At 38.2% G+C, this 21,895-nt stretch overlaps 3 protein-coding genes across 3 annotated transcripts in view; all 3 read right to left on the bottom strand.

The window, feature by feature from the left end:
- Positions 1-1,690: 1,690 nt before the first annotated feature.
- On the bottom strand, positions 1,691-16,380 carry LOC107601285 (serine/threonine-protein phosphatase 4 regulatory subunit 3-like). The gene is made up of 15 exons (XM_016293424.1): positions 15,332-16,380; positions 15,191-15,246; positions 13,693-13,791; positions 12,974-13,591; positions 9,407-9,484; positions 9,205-9,321; positions 8,855-8,971; positions 8,648-8,779; positions 8,431-8,533; positions 8,142-8,300; positions 4,392-4,561; positions 4,169-4,311; positions 3,237-3,427; positions 2,888-3,099; positions 1,691-2,796 (listed from the first exon to the last, which is right to left on the bottom strand). The coding sequence occupies exons 1-15, from the start codon at positions 15,471-15,473 to the stop codon at positions 2,677-2,679; spliced, it is 2,457 nt and encodes an 818-aa protein (XP_016148910.1). The 5' UTR covers positions 15,474-16,380; the 3' UTR covers positions 1,691-2,676.
- Positions 16,381-19,443: 3,063 nt separating this feature from the next.
- LOC107602765 (enhancer of rudimentary homolog) lies at positions 19,444-21,229 on the bottom strand. The gene is made up of 4 exons (XM_016295344.1): positions 21,110-21,229; positions 20,341-20,428; positions 20,116-20,236; positions 19,444-20,021 (listed from the first exon to the last, which is right to left on the bottom strand). The coding sequence occupies exons 1-4, from the start codon at positions 21,110-21,112 to the stop codon at positions 19,919-19,921; spliced, it is 315 nt and encodes a 104-aa protein (XP_016150830.1). The 5' UTR covers positions 21,113-21,229; the 3' UTR covers positions 19,444-19,918.
- Positions 21,230-21,751: 522 nt separating this feature from the next.
- LOC107602483 (serine/threonine-protein phosphatase 4 regulatory subunit 3-like) overlaps positions 21,752-21,895 on the bottom strand; it is a 20,539-nt gene continuing 20,395 nt past the window's right edge. Inside the window, exon 9 of the mRNA XM_016295002.1 lies at positions 21,752-21,805. Within this exon, the coding sequence (XP_016150488.1) occupies positions 21,752-21,805 (54 nt within the window). The remainder of the gene's footprint in view (positions 21,806-21,895) is intronic.

Below are 21,895 nucleotides of genomic sequence, written 5' to 3'. Positions count from 1 at the left end.
ACTGGTCTAAGCTGGTCTTTTCAGCAGGGATAGTCAAAACAAATAATTTAAACCATCAACCCTTTCTTGATAGGTTACATACTATTTCCAAAGATCCTGATCTGACCTGAATAGTTCAGTAGCTGGGTGGCTTCACATAAAAAGGCACATCTGTAGAAACTCTCCACTGGCATCCTAATGGCTCCATGAGCACTGGCACAACCACATGCCAATGGAAAGGACCAATAATCTTCAACAAATAAATAAAACAGCTTTATAATGTGCGCAGACCACCACACACGATGAGGGAGACACTTCAGGCCGTGCGGTGATGTTGGCATGGTGTCTCCTTTGAGGAACTGCCAGCAGCTCTTGGATTTGACTGGCAGTGGATGGGGATGAGCTGAACTCCAAGAGCATTTGTGTGGCTTGATTTGTCATGGTTAAATTTCTAATTAAAAGCCATGTTAGAGCCAGGACATTGGCAGGTGCGTGTTGCTTATGCGAGTTATAATCTCTCCAAAGATGAGACATATTGCATTCAGGCAATAAGAAGAGATGTGGAAGAACATGCTTAAAATCACAAATAGAGAAGAGTTATAACAGACAAGGATTGATTTGTGCAGGCTGGGAATTGCTTTCATTTGTGCAAATGAGAATGTTTTAATTTTATAGCATGTCATGAAATCCACTTATTTTTTTGTAAATGAGTAAAAGCGTGAACTTTTCCAAAAACACACTACCGTCAAAAGATTGGAATATTTTTTTTAAATGGTTTTGTAAGATGTTTTTATGATCAACATTTATTTGAACAAAGACACAGTGAAGTAACATTGTGAAACAATTAAAAATAATTTTGTTTTAGTATTTTTTTAAATGTAATTCATTCCTGTGATTGCAAAGCTGAATTTTCAGCATTAGTCTTTAGTATCACTTGATACTTCAGAAATCATTCTACTGTCGAAAACAGTTTTTGCTGCTTAATATTGATAAGGAGACCCATTATTAATGAATCAGCACCAATAATTTAACATATCAGCATATTAAAATAATTTCTGAAAATCATGTGACACTGAAGACTGGAGTAATGGCTGCTGAAAATTTAGCTTTGCCAGCACAGAATTAAATTACATTTTAAAATATACTAAAATGACAGTTCTTATAGATCTTATAGAAAATAATAGTCATTTCAAACTTTTGATTGCTAGTGAATATAGACCAAGTTGCTTTCTGGCTCCTGCTTGTTATTGTTGCACGCCAATGACAGTGAAGGACGCCCTCTAGTGCACGACTGCTCCATTTTCAAGGTTTTCAAGTACAAAGGGAAACATGATATTTCAGAAAATATGACAGTGAAGGACGCCCTCTAGTGCACGACTGCTCCATTTTCATGGTTTTCAAGTACAAAGGGAAACATGATATTTCAGAAAATAAAAAAAACTTATCTTTAATTGTGTGCAGGTTGTTTAGAAAGCCTCCGTCAGCGGAGGCAGGACTTTCCACTGACTTATTCAGACGAGCATTTCAGTGATGAAATCCCATTTCAAAAGACAGAATATCAGCACAGTTGACATGATACAGGGAACCAGCACAACTGTGAGAGATCTACTACAGCAAAGATCTTTTTAATGGTCCCAAATATACCGAACAACTAAGAGTACACTCGTGTAAAAGAAAAGAAAATGAAGATATGACAAATCGATCACATCTAGAGTTCCACTCAATCTTTAATCAAGACGGGCTTACAAATTTTCCAAAAAATCTGCAGTTTTAAAGGGCAAAAAAAGGGTAAAACTATCTCCCCCCACTGAGGTTTTAAAAACCTGTTCAAGTGCGGCTGAAAACGTCCTGAACATTTAAAGGCAGGTCTCTTATGTCATTTAAAAAAATGAGAGAGGAGAACAACAGAATAAGAAAAAGGAGGGAACTGCTGGCTTTGAAAGAGGAAGAACTTCCGCTGAGCCACGAGAACAACGGTGACATCTTAAACAATGACGACCCAGACTTCTTTGCTCCCTAGTGTCCCGTCTGGCCCTAGAAACTCAAAAACAAAAGCGAAAAAAAGAATCAAGAGGGGGGGAAAAAAAGCAACAGAAAAAAGGGTTGAGAGGAAGGAGAGAAATAAATGGAGATGAGTCAGCAAAGGTGAGTGATGGTTGTGGATTGGCTGGCCCAGTTCGGGTCATGTGAGGTCCTTCCCTGAGAGGGGGGGCAGTGTGTCCTGGTCCAAGCCTGGGACGCTCTGTGGGGCAACAGTTTGAGTGTCTGTGAGTGACTTACTGACTGTTGTGAGGTCTTTTTTTTACCCCCCAGTACTTCTAGCTTTGTCGAAATTCATTTCTTATTAAATCCTTTTTTATTATTCTTTGTCCAGACCAGTTTTATCTCATGTTTGATCTCTCCGTCCGATTCACGAGTCTCTCTCTCTTTCTTGCAGATTGGCACTTGGACAAACTCCACGTGGAGACATTCACTTTTTCGCTCTGTGACCGAATCTTCTCCCTCTCTTACTCTCCCTTTCTCTGTTCCTCACATGGCGCCCCTTGGACTCCTGCGGGGGGCTGCATTCGTTCATTTATCCATTCATTTGTGTATTCATTCATTTTGTTTCAGTTTTGAGTGCTAGGCTGAGCGCTGCAATAGTCTCTGGATGAAGCTCCCATTGAGCTTGACTGTACTGATTGACAAGGGACTGCTTTAGGAGCTCAGCTTGGACTTCTTGGACTGCGGAGGACTTTCTTCTTTACTGTCTGCGTCTTCTTCATCCTCGTCCTCTTCGTCGTCGTCGGGGTAGTCCACCAACCCCACCAGACCTCCCTGGAATAGGAGCGAGATGCCGTCAAAAAGAAGTAACCGGTAAAAGGCAATTTTAGAACATTGTTTGATCTGTTAGAATCAGCGTAATTACCTTAGTGGTGACAGCTGCCGTAGGGGGGGGGCTCCGGGCTCCTGTCCCAGGAGAACTTGGAGAACCAGGTGAACCGGGGTGGAGGGATGCGGTTGGAGGAGAGGACAGACTGGACTTTGGGGAGCTGGAGAAGGAGAGTTTAAAACTGGGGCTCTGCCGTCCTGAGAGGCTCGCCTTCCCTGTCAGCACCTCCTTCTCTTCTGAATCTTTCACTTGGGAAAAGAGAGAGAAAAAAAACAAATAAACAATCAAAACACAACAAGCAATGTGAGTAGCATTTTGCAATCAAACAGTGGATCATAGTAGTTGGACATCAATATTCCGCCGCCTGCATGTAGCAGTAACGTACGTTTCTTCCTCTCCATGAACTTGCTGATAGGATCCATCAGGTCCTCGTCACTCTTCATCTTATCTGAGGGCGGCACTACAGCTTCACCGTCCTCCAAGTCTTCCTCATCTGTGTTAAACCACATCTCCTCTTCATCTTCCAGTGTCCGCGCATCCCGGCGAAAACGATGATTTCTCAGAATCGACCGCATACTGTGACAAGCATGAAGACACACAAAAAATACATTAATTAAAAGGTACTTCCACTCAAAAGTAACTATTACATAAACAAGAAATTCCAATCTAATTTTAATTAGGGCTGGGTATCATTCAAAAAATGTTGATACAAATACCTTGACTTCGATACCAACTTTATGAAATCCGCAAGATTACATTACACATTACCTCAAAACTATTTTTTTCAGTTTGTTGAGGTTTTTACAGACTCGTAAAGACTCATCTCCTGAGTCACTGCACAAAGGAACAAAATGTAACCAACACAATTAATCAGTGAAAATAGTTTTCAGTGCAAAATGAACAGTTTTTAAGTCAGTATGTGAGGCTCACTGCTGCAAACTTAAGATCTTTAAATCACTCAACAGTTCTTATTAAAAAATAAAAAATTTGCATGTCCACTTTGTCAGGAGACAGACAAGCCCTCTCTTCACTGATGATGTCCCCAGGACTAATGTCCCTAGTCTACGTTTACACTAGTGCATTTTTGTTTTAAAACGCATAGCTTGGACAGAATCATAATTTCTATTCATTTTCCCATTAAACCACAGAGCTTTTATTTTGCCTACAAACCCATAAGGAGACTTTAAATCATATCATTTATAAACACTTCAATACAAATTTGGGAATTGCAGTAAAAAAAAATTTTTTTTTAAAAAGTAATTACACTACATAGTATAATAATCCATATAACAATAATGGTCTGAAGTGACCACTGACCTGTCAAGTTTAGGGTTGTCCTGTCTTTCTCTCTGCTGTTCATATCGAAGCTTCAGTCCCTTGAACGTCTGAACATAGTCTACATCCTCCAGGGCCTTCCAGTAGTTCTCTATGATATGAGCCGTCAGGGACTTCACATCCTCCTACACATAAAACACAGCAATTACACACAAAATAAACAACCTATCAGTGTGTTCAGGAGCATTAGCACAAGTGTACTCACCACTCTGACATACTCAAACATCTCTATAATGGCTGAGTTGATGAGGTTGTATCTGGATCCATTGTTGAGGAAAGCTTTGACCACTGGCTCAAACAGGAAGTTCCTCATTATGTATCTGTTATAAAACTCGTCCTTCAGGCCAATGATTTTCCTCATGAAACGCAAAGCACCTGGATAAGAGAAATGAGTGTAAAAGGTAGAGATTTAACAGCCAAGCTGTAATTGATGTCTGTCAGCAAGGTAGTACTGCATGCTTGGTCTTTATTCTTAAATGAATTAGTGCTTGTTAATAATGCTGCTGGCCCTGAATGCAGTATTCCTTGGCAAGTGTTGAAATACCAGGGTAACAGTAATAATCATCAACAGAGCAATCCATAGTGCAAAAGGATCAGCATCACTGAGTGTTCTGTTATTGATTATGTGGTTTGAAAGTTGTGATGGTGGCAAGTAATTACTCTCCATGTCTGTCATTTGTCCAGTTCTACTAATCTAAATGTCTAGAGTTTGCAGTCTTTCACATTCTTCTATATTTTCAGTATCAAAAACATCTAACTAGTTTAGTAATCATTAAATCAGGTTAATTAATTTTTGCTGAAATAAAAATATAAATATTAGATTAAATTTAAACAAAAACATAGAAATGTTGCCTTGGCATCTAATTAAAATACACTTAAGCTGATGTACTAAAATTACAAACTGAAAGCGAAAACTAAAAATTAACTTTTAAAAAAAATCAAAAACTAATAAAAATGACAAATGACAATCACAATGAAAGTTCTAAAAATTTAACTAAAATGAATAAACTGAAAATATCAAAATAACTAATTCAAAAATAAAATAAATAAAATAGTATACAAATGCTCAAATTTGATCTGAGCTCAAAATCTTTGTCACATGGAAAAGCCCTTGGTAAATGCAAGAAAGGGATGAAAATCAGACTATAAATTTATACTGAAAAGCAAATATTGAAAAAAAGAGTAAATATTGCATGCACAGAAACGCAAACCTGTCAAATTTAAACAGTGTTTCCCCTGCCATTATATTAGGGGGGCGGTCCCCCCCAATGGCAACCCCCGCCCCCCTTGAAGGTCAAGTTAATTTTATTTAATTATATTTTCTCTATAGCGCCAGATCACAACAGAAGTCATTTAAAGGTACCTTTCCGATAGAACAGGTATAAATGAACCTTGTTCTTTTATTAAACTAAATAGCCTTATGTTATTTATCTTATTTAAACGATGGCATGTCATTTCAGTCTCTACGTTATGGTCATGCTCTCCGTGTGTGTGTCAAGAAAAGGGGGAAGTCATGGCCTAATGGTTAGAGAGTCGGACTCGTAACCCAAAGGTTAGACCGGTAGGGATTGTAGGTGGGGGGAGTGAATGTACAGCGCTCTCTCCCACCTTCAATACCACAACTGAGGTGCCCTTGAGCAAGGCACCGAACCCCCACCTGCTCCCCGGGTGCCGCGGCATAAATGGCTGCCCACTGCTCCGGGTGTGTGTTCACGGTGTGTGTTCACTGCTGTGTGTGTGCACTTTGGATGGGTTAAATGCAGAGCACTAATTCCAAGTGTGGGTCACCATACTTGGCCACATGTCACTTCACTTCACACGTGCGCGCACACAAATGAGCACACTCCCACTAGTATTTGTAAATATTAAGCCGCAAAACGACTATTTAATGACTATTTAAATATGAATTCTTTGTGTCTCTGTGTTAATGAATGGCGCAGATGCGCGGTTTTGTTTACTACACGTACTGAAGCTTCCGGTAGGGTTGTGATGGTGAGGAAATTTTCCCAGCGGTTAATCGACGTGTGACAACACCGATAATACCGGTATCACCGCGGGGGCGGGGCGTTCCCGCTTTCCTCGCTTTTAAATAGCTTGTAAAACGGTGTGCCCATTTTACTTTAACTTTCAAATAGCGGCAAGTCGGAGTAAAGCAATTGTTTGTTTGAATTTTCCCTCTTTTCCTCGCTTTCCTTCGCTTTTAAATAGCTTAAAAGCGCTGTGCGCATTTTACTTTCACTTATGAATTAACGGCAGTTCGGCGTCAATTGCTTGAATGCAGCAACAAAAAACAACGTCAAATTCACTTTAGCCTATATATAAAACATAGAACATTTATTAACAAAACAAATAAAAATACACCATGCTATAGGGCAAGCTATGCCCAATATAAAATAACTTACATAAAGTTTAATAGGAATAAGTAAACATGTATAATATATAACCAAATAAATAAGAAACATAGAACGTTTATTAGCAAAACGAATGTCAAATAAAATAAATAAAATGACAGTTTAAATAAAAGTAAAAATCAGCAAACAATGTGGAACCAATTAAATAAGAGGCGAATGTTTAAAAAAAACTTCCAAAATCACCTTAGATAAACGGCAAAAGTCAACAGGCTTTTCAAAATAAAAAATATTGCCAAACAAGCGCTTTTGCATCTAGTTTCGAAACTAAATCATCCGCCATCGTCTTATCTGTCTCACCTCACCCCACTCTTCTTGTCAGTCAGCTCGACTCACTCAGTTTTTAATTGTAGTGTCTGTTCTTTTACTGAACTAAATTATTTTTATTACTATAAAAAAATCAAAACGACGGTGGGGGTCGGTGACGCGGTGGGCAAGTGACGTAACCAGTGTTGCGGCTTAACACCGGTATCACCGTCATCACCGTCTACCGTCATGGCAAGCCTAGCTTCCGGTGATATTAACGTCTGCCTTCTCACTAAATGAGGACATAAATACATGAACAACATCTCCAGAATTGCTCTGAGAGTCACTTCATGAGCATTTGACAGTTTCATTTGAGGAAAACTATCCTCATATCATATACACACAGAAATATAAAGGAATTCACGGCAACCCGTCAAAATTCAAGTTCGGTCTAACTTGAAGGCATTGCGGCAGAAATATATTACTATTGTTCAGTAGAATGTACATAATGGGCTGCTACTACTACTACCAAATTTATTTAAACCTTATTTTTAAGGAATAATCATACAATATTCTTCAATGTTTTAATTGTAATATTAAATGACCTTTATTTTCCAAAAAACAAAATGTGTTTAATTTTCATTACTTAAAAGATAGATTAAATGAATATTTTGCGCCTTAAAAATGTAAATACACAACAGAATTTCTGAGCAAAAAATCATAAGGCTATTCTAAGAATAAATTAAACTTGTTTTTATGCTTTCAAATAATTAGACATGCTAAATCAGAATTTGGTAACAAAACATTTCATAGGGCCCTAAACATGTAATTTTTGTTAAACTTTTAATAAATTGATGTTAAATTGTTTAAGTTTCATGACTTTAATTAGACATGCTTTTAGATTAATAAAACGATTAATTAATCTAATTAATTAATTTTTAACAAGCCGTAAACCTCGGGGAAACACTTAAATACAAAATTAAACATTTAAATTAATTTAAAACTATATACATTGTTGGTGTTAGGGCAAGTGAGAATGTTGGCAGGACTGGCCCAGCCGGACAAGCATAAAAAAAATCCCTTACTTTCATTCTGTTAGCAATTTTAAAAAACTGACCCCATTTTATTGACCAGTAGTACCATTGCCTCTTTTGCACAATACAATAAAATCTGGATGGACCAAAAAAAAAAATCCCACCCTACAATATTTCCTGCTGAATATTCAGTTTCAAATGTGGCTTTACGAATTATTAAAAAAAGCTACGTCTTGTGTGTGCTTGTGCGCACGTGCATATACTCACATAAGGCTAAGAAAGCATGTTGAGATGCAGTGAGCACCAGTACTCTGCGGAGGATGTCTTTGTTGATGATGTAGTTCTTTATGTGATACGTGTGATGCTCCACGCAGAAAGTGAGCAGCTCTACGATTAGAGCCAGCAGCTGACACGTCTGGAAATCATCTGACAAGACAAACACACACAGTGAGAAGTCTAGAGAGGTCACCTCTTTAAATAGGTATGCAAAATGTCAAAAAGGCTGCCTACACATTCAGTCTGCATGCATCCTACAAGCTTGCAAAAAATCTATTACCTTTGCTGGGTTTTTCTTCTGTGGTGTTGGCAAGAAGTGGAGCAGAGAGCACATGCATGCAATGCTTATAGAAGAAACTCAAGAACTCGGTCTTCTCGGTTTTCTGCAGTTAATCAAACAGTTCATGAAAGGAGCATGTTTCGCTACATTCTGACAAATGACAATGAAAGGGTGGTACAATGCAACAAATATATATTTATATTAAAACATGTCTCACATTAGCAGTTGCCAGCATGTTCTCTGGGTCCACTAGTGTCCTGAGCAAGCCCATTAGCTGTACGGCTCCACCCAACTCTGGATCCGTGTCACAGATCATATGCTCAATGATCAGATTTATCAACAGAATGTCCTGTAAAATAGAGACAAGTAGTGAGGAAGACAGGTAGACGGAAGGATCACAAGAGTCAGTAGGCATGTGACTTACGTCATCATTCTGCTGAGACTCCTGCATAACAAACTCTCGCACCATGGAGGGGTTGTACTCCACCAGATAGGAAAAGATATCAGTGGCTGCGCCACGCACATGAACATCATCCATGCCCTTTAACACAAAGCACACATGCGTTCATAAATACAGCAAGAGCAAGCTAAAGTTATTGTCTTCATTGAGAGCAAAGTTGAAGTTAAGTTACAGTTTCAAATGTAGCAGATACACCTATTCTCCATAAAATACAATACTAAAGATCATTAGTAATGATATTAAAATTTTAAAAAAAGATACCACCAAATCAACTGACTGCAAATCTGTTCTTTGAAGTAGCAAGTATATCTTACAAGAATAACTTCCAGCGCTGGCAGGATACCCATGTTGGACAGAGTTTTGAAGAATGCGTCTCTGTTCTGTGGTTGTAACGTTTGTGAGAACGCACAAAACTCCTTCAGGAAATTTACCTGAATGTGAAAACAATATAAATTTTGTTTATATCAAGTGTTATGAGTAGGAGGTTAACACATTCATTAGTAATGTTGCTCATACCAGCTCATGCCGTTTGTCATCATCTGTGGCTTCATCAGTTAGCTGTGCAAAGAGCTCAGTCAAAAACTTCTCATCGTCCTGAAAAAAAAAAGCATAAGAAATAGAGAGCTCTGGTTATATCCATTATGATAACAGTTTTGTATATATATACACACACAAAACTAGTTTACTTCAAAACAAGAGACACTAGAAAAAGCACATAAGTAAATTATTGAAATATTTTTAAGCCAGTATTCATGTTACAATCTATTTTCTCCAAATGAAACTCTTTCTATATATGCTGCATGATGCACCTTGAAGGGCACTGTGTAAATTGCAACCATAAATAATTCTGTTCAGCCAGATTTGGCTGGATAAATCTGGTTATTGATAAATGTTCATTTATAGTTGCATATGCATTATCCTAATTTCATTTGAGCTCACCATAAAGCTGTAAATCACAGAGAGGCTTAAAACTGTTTTGCAACATTACTTGACCTCTAGCAGAATGAGGGGGACATATTTGATAACTGCACATGGACACCAAGGTTAGACATGTGACCGATACTGTATTTTACTGCATCAACTTGTCATGGACATAAAAGATTACACCTCAAAAAACGGGGAACCAGTCAAGTGAATCAAAACATTGTTTGCTATTACGCTGCCATGGGAAAGTACATCTAATTGCTCAGACAATCATAACAAAAAGGTTTCAGTATCTATGTTTGGTTTATTCCAAATCTATGAGACTACATCCAGGTATTAATTGGATATGGTAATATTAAAACAATATTGTGACATGCACATTCTTCTGCAAAGATGGACAAACAACCATACTGAACTGAAGCTGGCTGGAGGTTGGAGAAAAGAATCATCCAGCACGTCTGCCAAGTGTTTGTGACATCACATGATATGGCTCTAAAGAACATGATGGTGCTGTTTCCATGGTAACAAGCACTCTCCCCTACCTCCAATCCCAGTATCAAACAATTCCACTGTAAGGCTTAGGTGAGAAGCACGTATCAAACCATTTCCATTAACATCTTTTTTAAATGAATTTAGCCACAACTGAAGTAAAATCTAACTTAATGTCATTTCAGATATTTTTGACTTGTCAAAGCATTAAAGGGGTCATATGATGTTGCTAACAAGAACATTATGTGGTGTATTTGGTGTACTGCAATGTATTTATGCAGTTTACGGTTAAAAAAACACATTATTTTCCACAATGTTCATTATTGTTTATCCTCTATGCCCCGCCTTTCTGAAATGCGTCGATTTTTACAAAGCTCATCGGTCTGAAAAGCGAGGTGTGCTGTGATTGGCCAGCTATCCAGTGCGTTGTGATTGGCTGAATTCCTCAAGCGTGTGACGGAAATGTTACGCCCCTTACCATACTGTGATGCCGTGTCATGGCGCGATGAGACAACACCAATAAAACCCATTACAAACGAGGCATTTGTTGCATCCAGTGGGGACATAATTACTGATTATAATGACTTATACTGTCTTTTTACACGTTGCGTTGTGTATTGCACCACATAAACATAAAACCATGTCTGCATTTGTGATCGGAGAAACGACAAACAACAAGTGCTACTCTACACTGCTCAAAACTCGCATTTGAATCGTCAGTGGCAAATTTTTTAAATATTACAAAAAAAAAAAAACTTACTTACAGGCTGTGAGTCAGAGGCGCCAGACTGTCCTTGCAAAGTTGGAACTGCCCCACTTTATAGAAACAGCCTTTGTGCTCAGACGCATTGTAGGCTACTCTGCAGGATCAGGAAACAGTCCTCCATAAAATGCGCTGCACACATCTGAATATTTGGGGTGAACTTTGCTGCACGATTATTCCCTTGAAATTGTAATTGCGATTATTAATTACATTTATCACAATTTACATTGAATGATGTTTATAACATTGTTTGATGCAACTGCATGCCATGTTTTTATATGAAAATAAACAAGCTGAAAACACTAACTGAAAAACTTTGTGCTTTTCTATAGTATTAAGCCTCAAAAGTCAACTATACATCGGATTGTTTTCTTTAAATTATAAAAAAGTAAAAATATGAATGGTATTATAATGTTCTACTAAAACTAAAATTAAAATAATGGGGAAAACCCTTAAGATAACATGTAGAAAGAAAAAAACACATCTTAAGCACGCAGAATAACATAAGTGGACTTTGAACGATTAATTGCCACTTTGAACGATCAAGTAATTGTGGCATCCATAACTGTAATCGCGATTAGAAATTCGATTAATTGTGCCGCCCTAGTTGAACTGTTCTGGAACAGTGTTGTAAATACAACTTAACCACTGATTTCTAGTCGTGTCTTTTGTTTGGAAGGCCAAATAAAGTAGTTTCGCTTTCATAACGAGAAACACAGCATCACACACGGCGGGCTAGAGGGAGCAGCAGCCGGCGGGCTTGAGAACGGCGCTGCCGGCGGATTCGACGAAGGAGCGGCCAGCGGGCTTGCGGCAACCACATGTGACGACCCCGGGCTGGACTCCACTTCGTTCACGGTGAAAGCATATCCGACGATCCACAGCGCGAAGTTGATGTATTTCCTCAGCGACCAGCATGGATCAGCTCGAAGCGGCTATTGTCCTCTTTTGGAAGGCCAAACAAAGTAGTTTTGCTTTCACAACGAGAAACAGCGTCTCCACGACATGTCGGCGGCAACAACAACACTACAGCGAGAATAAAAGTTATGCCTTCTTTCTTTGCGTGAACATTTGGGCGGTGCTATGCAAATCTTCTCACACAGTGACATAGACATGTGGGGGCGTGTTTAAACAAGGTGTTTTAGGAGGGCATGGACAAGTCTTAACTTTTATAAAGAATATCTCTTTGGGTTTGAGACTTTAGTCTTTGCAACTTTAGTGATCTTATCTATGCACGAACAGCTTGTAACACTCCAAATAGAAAGGAAAATTTGAAATTGCATCATATGACCCCTTTAATAAATGAAATTAATTACATTGACTATAATTACTCCACTCTTGAAACTCACCATTGAAGCAAATACTGTTGCTGATTTTCTACTAAATGATTAAATGTCATTCATTAAATGCATCTGAAAAAGCAGTTAGCACGGTTATCTTTAAATCTGTTATCTACATCTGCAGACCTTTTAGTGTGCAAAACATACACATATATATATATACACATATATATATGACCTTTACAACAAAGAACCAAAGTACAGCCCACAATGTGCATCCCATCAAGAGCAATGAGATGGTCTCAGGCAATACAAACAGGGAAGTATTAATAGCTGCATCACAAACATGCAAACGTATTCACTGCATTCTCTGTAAACAGTTTTCTGCTGAGGATGCAATGAATTTGAGAGGGACGATGCTGGTCTGAAAATTGTGTTGAAAAGCTACAATGACACATAGCAAGCCTGACAATGTATGTTACCTGTGAGATATGTTATAACGTGGCATTAAAAGTTAATCTACAGCTTCTTTCACCTAGTTTAGCCCCTGAACAGCATTTCAACTCAACCGCCATTGTACAAAGTTCACAACTGGTCACATATACATGGTTGAATACGAAAACCCACCTGCAGCATGCCAACAATCTCCACTTTGTTGAAGAAGATGAAGGAGTGCAGCGTGGAAAGCATGTTTTCTTCAAAGACAGAGGGGGTGGGCAGCACCATGTCCTGAATATACTGCACGCGGTACGTCTGATGAATCTTCTGCCGCAGCTCCGGGTCTGAAATGGGAATGACCTCTTTAAACCGTGCCGTGGTGGTGAGGAATTCTCGATGCCGCCGTGGTTGGGGTAGCGACGGATCGAACTCCAGACATCCGATCACATCCATGATGCATTCTTCGGAGAACATGACTTCAAAAAGCGCTGTGCGGTTAAGGAGGAAAATGCCTTTGATGATGTCATAGAGGTGATGCAGGCCTTCACGGTTCTCCAAGTCCTCGCACACTCGGAACAGCTCCAGCAGTTTGCGGATGTAACCTTCATTCTCCAGCGCCAGGGACAGTTTTTCCCGCCGTAACGGAGAAGGTAAGGATGACGCCACCAGCTCAGCCACTTCCTCCAGCCGGGAGAGCTCACATGGCGGAAGTTCAAGACCAGGAGAGGACATGTCATCAAAGCGCTCCTCTTCAGACTCATCTATCAGCTCCTGGGTGATGTCTACAGAGGGGTCCTTTCCCTGCACCTGTAGACACAAAAATAAAGGCTTTCAGAATAAAGCACTACACCAACATGCAGAACATACCTAGAGAAAATATTATAAATGTACATCACAGACATAATCACCTGACATATTTTCTCCCAGATCTCATCACAACCAGCCTTCTCCTGAAAGCTGAGAGCTAGGTCATAGTTTTCAGCCTCAGACCATACTATTAATGTGTCCTTCAAAGACAAAACACAAATAACATCAACAAATGCTAAAAGAGCATATGATATACAAGCACTATCATACAGGGATCTAAAGTTCAATGCAAGACACTAAAAACATTTGCAACAGGCAAAAACATTGTTCATGCACAGGTCAAATTAAAAATTTTGCTTTCATAACATCTTTAGCAAAAAGAAAACAAACAAAATACAAATTTAAGTATTTATTTTACTACACCTGATATATTTGCACCTGTAGATTTCAATTACGATACATATCTTTCCAGGTTTATTCCTATATTTTAAAGGTTTTTACAGAGGGGTTTGTTTATATATCATTCACCTGATTTATTTAACCATCTATTCCTAAAACAACAAAATGTACTTTTTTTCCTGGCTATTGTCTGACTTATGAAGCGCTTTATCCAATTTTAAAACAAAACAATCGTCTTAACCCTATAAAGCCTACTGTATCATCTGAGATACATTAATTTCTAATGTCTCTAAATTATCAACATGGTCAAAACAGAAAACTTGTTGTACACAATCAACTACATGCCGACTGATTGATAGTTTATAATTTTTTAGCAAGTAAAAGGCCTTTTAGTATAATTCTAAAAATGTCAACCTTCACCTTTGTGTCTTTTTCCTGTGAAATGATGTTTGTGAAGTAAATGTAAGAATAACTTTTATATTGTTAGTAATAATTCAAGATGAACATTTATTGGACTGAAGCAACTTATTTTTACTTTATTATCCATACAAATTTTCATAGAAAAATCATTTTAAAATGAAAGAATCAAATATCATACATCAAGCTTTAGTGGAACATTTTTTGCACTCATTTATTTAGGCCTATCTCTTAATAATCATTGAATTGCATTATGTTTTGCACCCCACAAATAAATATAGAGATTTGATTATTTAAACATTATCTTACCAAGACATATTAGGAAATATAAAGTGAAAACTGATATTATATGCATTTATGCAAATAGTCTGCTATACTGTTATAAAAATCTCACTGATTTGCATTACAGGCTATCAGAACTGCATCTACTTTTTGTCTATATAAATAACTCATTTATATTCGATAAGTGCAACAAATGCCTGGTGTATTCAAAAGATGCAAACTTTTTTTAATACCTTGTCTAAAGAATGAAAATATTACCGCTCTATTACAAACAAAGGCTCTAATGTTATTGTAATGTGATTAACTATGGAAGCATGGTGATACCTGTAATGTATCTTTGTATCTGTAATATCTTTCCCAATTCACCTGTGATGTCTCGCATCTTAATACATGTGTATTTGACCTTTAACCAAAACATTAAGAAGCACATACTAATGAATGAGGTTCACAAAAACGCTGATGAGCTGTCAACAAAATCATGTCACAGCATTTCAAACGCACCTGCTGTTTCTGATAGGCGGTGTTAGGGTTGATTTTGGACTCCAGCAGCAGTGACCCTGTTTTAAAGAACGGGCACATCTTACTTGCACAGTCAACGAAAAGTGGCCCTGTACATCATCTCTGTAATATTTTAAAACATACCATCACTTTCGGCGCGCACCAGGAGAGACATGCCTTTCAGCCGCTCCACGTAAGCGGATGACACATGTCCCGTCCCCCGATCATCCCACTGGCGGTCCTCATTCAGAGTGTACACTTTTACTCGTCTACGAGTGTCAGTCATCCTTGCAAGTAACTCTCAAACCGGCTTTTGCCCTTGATTCAATAAATTGCAACGTCCTCGGTTAGCAAGGTGCAACAGAATCTGCGGTCAACTTCAAGCTGAAATGTATGGCATTCACTGGCAAGCTGTCGCGAAGCTGATGCAGTATGTTGTTGTGGGGTCTATCACAGTAAACGCATGCAGTCCAGAAGAATTATTCTGACCAGTCTAGCGGTGGTCAGCTAGCTGCTGTGTGCAGCCGAGGCTCTCCACAACATACTCAATACTTTGAACTTTTTATAAACGCAACCACGAAAAACGCTCCTCCGTTTCTAAAGGCCGTGCAACGGTGAGAAATGAGTTTAAAAGCATTCAGCCAGAACACGAACGCAGAATGTGTTTCTTTTCCTCCGTGCCCCTTTACTTTAAGCTAGCTAGGCTATGCTAACGCTGCGACTAATTCAGTCAAACGGGGTTAGCGTAGCTAGCGCCTCAGCTAGCAGGCTATCTACTGGCGCGAGTCATTTTAACCCAGAAATGTTCGAAACGCGCGCGAATGAACTCCAAAGACGTACCGATAACGCTATTTGATCGTTATACTCGCGCGCGGTCGGTGAAAAGGCGGGAAGGGTCGTGTATAAAGCGGCACGTTCATAATAAGCTAAGCTATATTTTCTCCAAGTATTCCGCCATATTCTGGCTAAGGGCCGCGGATGGACCAGCCAGTCTCTTCACACATAGATAAACATCCCCCTATGTAACTAATCGAATAGACTCGCTCGTTTCACTTTCCGGGACGGCGAATGGCCAGCGCGACCGTCGAGCACCATGAAATAGCAGCGTCTTGACGAAAAGTAATTATTAGCCCCACTGTGAAGATTCGGCCATCTTGGGTCCCCTCAGAAAGCCGCTACGGGGTTTCCTGTGCTGCAGGCGCAGGGCCGCCACAGTTTAAAGACACAGTGCGCCAAAAATGACCAGCGCAGACACACTGGTGTTTCGTAACCCCAAACACTCATTGCTGTTGAAAATGAAAGGGACACAGAGAGGAATGTGAAAGTAAGCTCGAAGACGCGCGGCTTTTATTAATGACTGCTAGAGCGCGCGTAAAGATAATAAACTTCATACTGCTTTTGCCATTCAGTTGAATGAAATGCAGATGTGTACAGTTGTGCTGTTGTCTTTGTTTCTGAGAACAAAGTGCAGTACATTATAGTTTCATTAATTTCAGTTAATATTATAAATAACAGTCTCTGCTGGGAATATAAACATAGCCCATGCAAACCTTTTCTGGTAAACCAGTCCAGTCTCAGCTTTGGAACCTGGTTAACCAAGTAAACAAAGTCCCTATAATATTATAGCCAGTGTGGTCAACCAGACATGACCAGGTTGTACCACCAGCTCAAATATTATATAACTGTAAAAATGACTTACTAACTACATTTTTAGTGTTGCTTGTCCATGCAAAACTCTCCACCACAAATACTAAGGTGTTGGTGTCGCCAAGGGATTGTTATTTGGTTGGTAGTGTGTTGTGGGTTGTTGCTATGTGTATGTGGTGCGGGGTGAGTGATTATGAATTCAGCCTCTGTTAACGGTATAGGCCCATCTATCATGTTAACATTTGCAAAATGGCCTGAAAAGGTTAAAGTAAGCATGAAATGAAAATCCTCCTTATGCTTACTAAATGCACCCTAATCATCTTATTGTAAACAATTCATCCATTCATTTGTTTATTTATTTTAACCCTCATGATCTTTAATCGAAATGTCACAACTTGATCTTCCAGTATCTCTAGATCTCGCTTCCTTTTTTCTAAATAAAAAAAAAGAAAACATGTTTCCATATGAACCACACAAATGCATACAAAATCGCCACCATGTTAGAAATCACAACTATAAGTATTTGAGAGGGCTAAGAGCCAATATATAGTGCAATTTCCCAATGAAGAAATTGGGCTAAGAAGCACGGATCAAGTTAGACTGGCCATGCCAGTTGTGGTTAAATTGCAAATCTGTTACTAAATTGAAAATGTTGTGGCTTTATCTTACACTTGTAACTAGTATTATTGTGTTCTTGTTGGTACTTTAAACTTTTGTGCTCAGCTGTTTCCTTAGTTACCCAGCAACTCTCATAAACAGAATGCATACACATCCTCACAAGTTGGTAAGTACTTTCAAATAACATTGCAACTACTCTGTAGACCATGTAACCCACAGAACAGAATGAAACTGTTTGGGGTTTCCAATATCAGCACTAAACATGATCACAAATATCAATCAAAAAGGTATTAGTAACCTAGTTGTCTCAGTAATTACACAATTACAGTAGGTTCATGCTTCAATACAGGGCAGATGTTGATCAGATTCTTGACAAATCAGAATGAAAAATTAAAGTCCCAGTGATAACATGAACATTTTTGTACAACAGGTAAAGAAAAGAGTTGAATATTTCAGAGGATTTGTTCAGCAAGTTCTTATCTGAACAATTAACAGTGCAGCTGATAAACAGGACATTCATGCCACAGTACAGTGTGCTGCTGAGAGCTGAAAAACAGGACGGTCATGCTGCGCTGCATAATGTGATTCACATTTGTTTTCTAAAAGCTCCTTTTAGACTGAAACTTTACCCATGCTCCTTAACAAAGGAGTTGTTTAGGACAAAAACAAATTTTTAGTCTTGGTCAGGATACAAAATGTCAAGCATCTATTTAAGTTTACAAACACAATCAGGTCTGAGTATCATGAAATAATTTAACAGAAAGGACATACTGTGAACTAAAATGTTCTGATTTGTATGATTTTGAGAAAATTATTTTGGAGTTGTATTTCCCAGGATACGTTGCCCTATTAGGGAATAAAAAACATCTCAAGTCATCAATAATTCTATGATTTATTTGATGCAAACAAATATGTAATATTCAAAATATGCTGCATGTATGACATGTCTAAGTGTCCTAAAATTAAGGCATAGACATTTCTTGTATTTTTACATTGCTGAACTGTCTCGTCTTCATCCTCAGGGGTGGGCAATTCCACCCCTTGAGGCCCACTGTCCTGCAGGGACAGGCTTATCTCTAGATCTCCTCCATCTCTAATCAATCATTTAATGTGATTTATGTATCATGTAATTTTTTTTATGTAATCCTGAAGACTTTGCAGATTTTTCAGGTGTGTTTGATCAGGGTTGGAGATAAACACTGCAGGACGGTGGCCCTCCAGGAGCAGGGTTGGAAAAAATCGAGTTAAAAATGCAAAGATGTAGTCAACTAAATGTATTAATATCAGTTTTACATGCAAATATTAACATTTGCACAATTTTTTAAACCTCAAAATAAATAGAAAGGAGACTGGGTACAGGGGGCCAAGAGGGCCTATGAGGATCATCCCTAAGGGCCCCTGCCCTGGTATGCAATTTCTACTGAGGGGGGATCTCCTCCCCTTGATGCATTTCACAATCCCCCTCTACCCCATCCCTCAGAGAGATTTTTAACAAGGGGGTCCCCCTTCTCTAGACAGTGATTCCTACAGTACATCCCCTCACCCATATGTATCCTGTGGTGCATGTTGCCTGTTTAAGGGTTAAGGTGTAATTTATTACTGTGATGGAGCTAAATGTTTAGCAGCCATTACCGCAGTCTTCAGTGTCACATCTTTCACAAATCATTCTAATATGCTGATTTGATGCTCAAGAAACATTTTCTATTATTATCATTGAGACCATTATATTTTTGTATTGACAGTGATATTAGTGATATTCAGAGTTTTATATTTATATTTTAATATTTATATGAAGATTGAAAGAACAGCATTTATCTGAAATAGAACTCTTTTGTAACACTTTGTCTTCACTGTCAATTTTGATCAATTTAATCCATCTGTGCAGAATAAAAGCATTTCATTCTTTCAAAAAACTTTACCGACACCTAACTTTTGAACATCAGTGTTAAAAAAACTAAACCAAAACAAACGGTACGGACACCAAGACTTTATGTGAGAAGATTTTTTATTGTTTTCCAGCGGTGACTACTGGATATATACACAAAACAGACAGGGCCAACAAAATCTGTAACAGCACTGAGGACAAAAGTTGGGATAAAAGATGACTAAGAACCATCTACATAATCTGAAATGTGTATGTTTTATACTTCACTGAATTAAAGAACAATTAAACCACAATAAAAAAAAAAGAAAACATCAATTGAGAGGGATTGAAAAAAAAATCCTAAACCCTTTTTCCCCCAATCTTACCCTCTTTTCTGATAAATATCCCAAGTCCCTAACTCCAGTTACAAAAATGCGCTTTAAAATGTAAAAAAATTTCACTCTATGCTTTGATGTACTGACTGAATAGACATGCATTCAACAAAATCTGAACTAAGCGGCATCACATCTATGTCTGTCCTGTGATGTGGCATAGTTCTGATAGAGTTGGGAACTAGCATCAGAAAAAATTCATTACACTCCTTATTTTCCCGCCTGCTGGGCTTGACGCCTCAGCAGCACGTAGATCTTTTCTTTGATCCAGTCTTTGTTGTAGGGCTGGTAGGTTTGTGTGTCTGCCCGGTACCTGTTTAAATGACCAAAGAATGAAAAAATTACTACATTGCTCAAAATGTGTACCCTTGTACATGATTGATGAGATCTTGTGTTAGTTTACTTACACAAGACAGCTGAGGTCAGCGAGATCATCAACAAAGTCGAATAACTGGCTTATGTCATATGTGATGGAGGGACTGTTGGGGTTCATCCTCTTCAGATGCTCTTCATACATCTTACACACTCCTTTTATTAGAGAGAAAATAAAGAATTAAAAATTCCAAATTAAAGCATTAGAATTGTTCATAATATTCATTTCTAGCCCTTTAAAATCAAAATAAATATTCTACCTTCCATGCATTCGTTGACAGACTCATAGTCTGCATATGTTCTGCCTTCTGGTCTCTTGGTGGGCTGCACCAGCAGAATTGTGTGAGACTGAAAATCAGAAGGAAAAAAGTAAGTGTAAATACATACTACATACATTTTGACTGGTGTACACATTTTGGAGGAAAAAAAGATGTAAAAGCTGGATTAAAAACACTGTACATATAAATACATACACCATATATGACCCAATCATGTAGAGCCCCTACTGCCAGTAAAAGAGCTTTGACTCCTAACAGTGAGATTAATAGAGCATACTTATTTTCAAATGGATGTCATCTTAATCTGACATTCAATCCAACCGTCCCTGTTTGGCATATGAACTAAGTAAACTTAAAGATAACTCGAACGTTCAAACGGAATCTCTGACATAAGACCCTGAAAACAGCAACTGTTGGGACTCCAACCCTCCCCCAAAACAAAACCGTCTAGATGCTTCTTACAAAGGCAGTTACTACGACGGGTGAATTTAAATATAAGTTTGTTTAAGTCTCACTTTATATTAAGTGCTTAACGTTGTAGAAAGTAATCTAGAAATATTCCAGCAGACTTCACAACTCGTTCATTTCGTGAATACTCGACGTTATCTTGCTACACTGCTGCTAGCTGCGCGCGATCACTCACTTGAATATTTCTTGAACGTGCCAGTGCAGCCGAAGAAACACGACTTTCTGACAAGGCAAATGTATATAATATACACCAGAATACAAAATACAGCAGTGAAATACTTACCATATCTGGTCCTGGTATCTAAAATGTCGCGATGAAAGCTGTGGTACCGCTGACGGCTAATCACTGAGAGCAGCTACAGAAAGAGCATAAATGTGCAACGAGCATCCACTTCCGGTAGTGGCGATGACGCGTTGGATTTTCAGAATTAAAGTCTTGTGACAAAATTGCAGTGTGTTCAGTTTTAAAGTGTATTTATTTTATTTTGACTGAAAATGTTACGGCACTGGTAACACTGTGAGGGTTTGGAATTGTATTGTAACTTTCAGCAAAATAATCATGGTTAAATTCATATTTTGTTCCCTCAAAAGCTGTATTTTACGTTTGTTTTTTTGCAACAATATCATTGAATTGTGCTAGATGGATTTATATATCCAATGTACTATGCAGACTTTTTTTGCAGCAGATGTTTTTGCTTTTTTATTTTTTAATATCATACTTTGTAATTTTGTATTTTTTTTATGGTGAGGTTGTAACATTTTCAGGGACTAAAGATGAAAAATAGCCTTTAGGCTAACTCTGGCATATTTATATTAATAATAAAAAAAACTGCTTCCAAGACTGTCTCACATTTTGTTCAAGAGATTTATTCAGTTAAAATTTTTAAGTGAAATCATCAAGAGTCAGTGTGCAGTGTGGTTTGTGTTAACACTTTAATGGCATAGCAAGACTATACAATTGAAGTACAAAGTTCATAGACTTCAAAAAAAGATATAGAAACAAAATTAAGAAAGGAAAGCTTATTTTAGCTTAATTCAGCAACAGCAATTTTATTTTCATGAAATTGAT

The sequence above is a fragment of the Sinocyclocheilus grahami genome, unplaced genomic scaffold (genome assembly GCF_001515645.1).
Source record: "Sinocyclocheilus grahami isolate Dianchi unplaced genomic scaffold, SAMN03320097.WGS_v1.1 scaffold15.1, whole genome shotgun sequence".
Lineage (NCBI taxonomy): Eukaryota > Metazoa > Chordata > Actinopteri > Cypriniformes > Cyprinidae > Sinocyclocheilus > Sinocyclocheilus grahami.
This window is presented reverse-complemented; position numbering and strand designations above follow the sequence as displayed.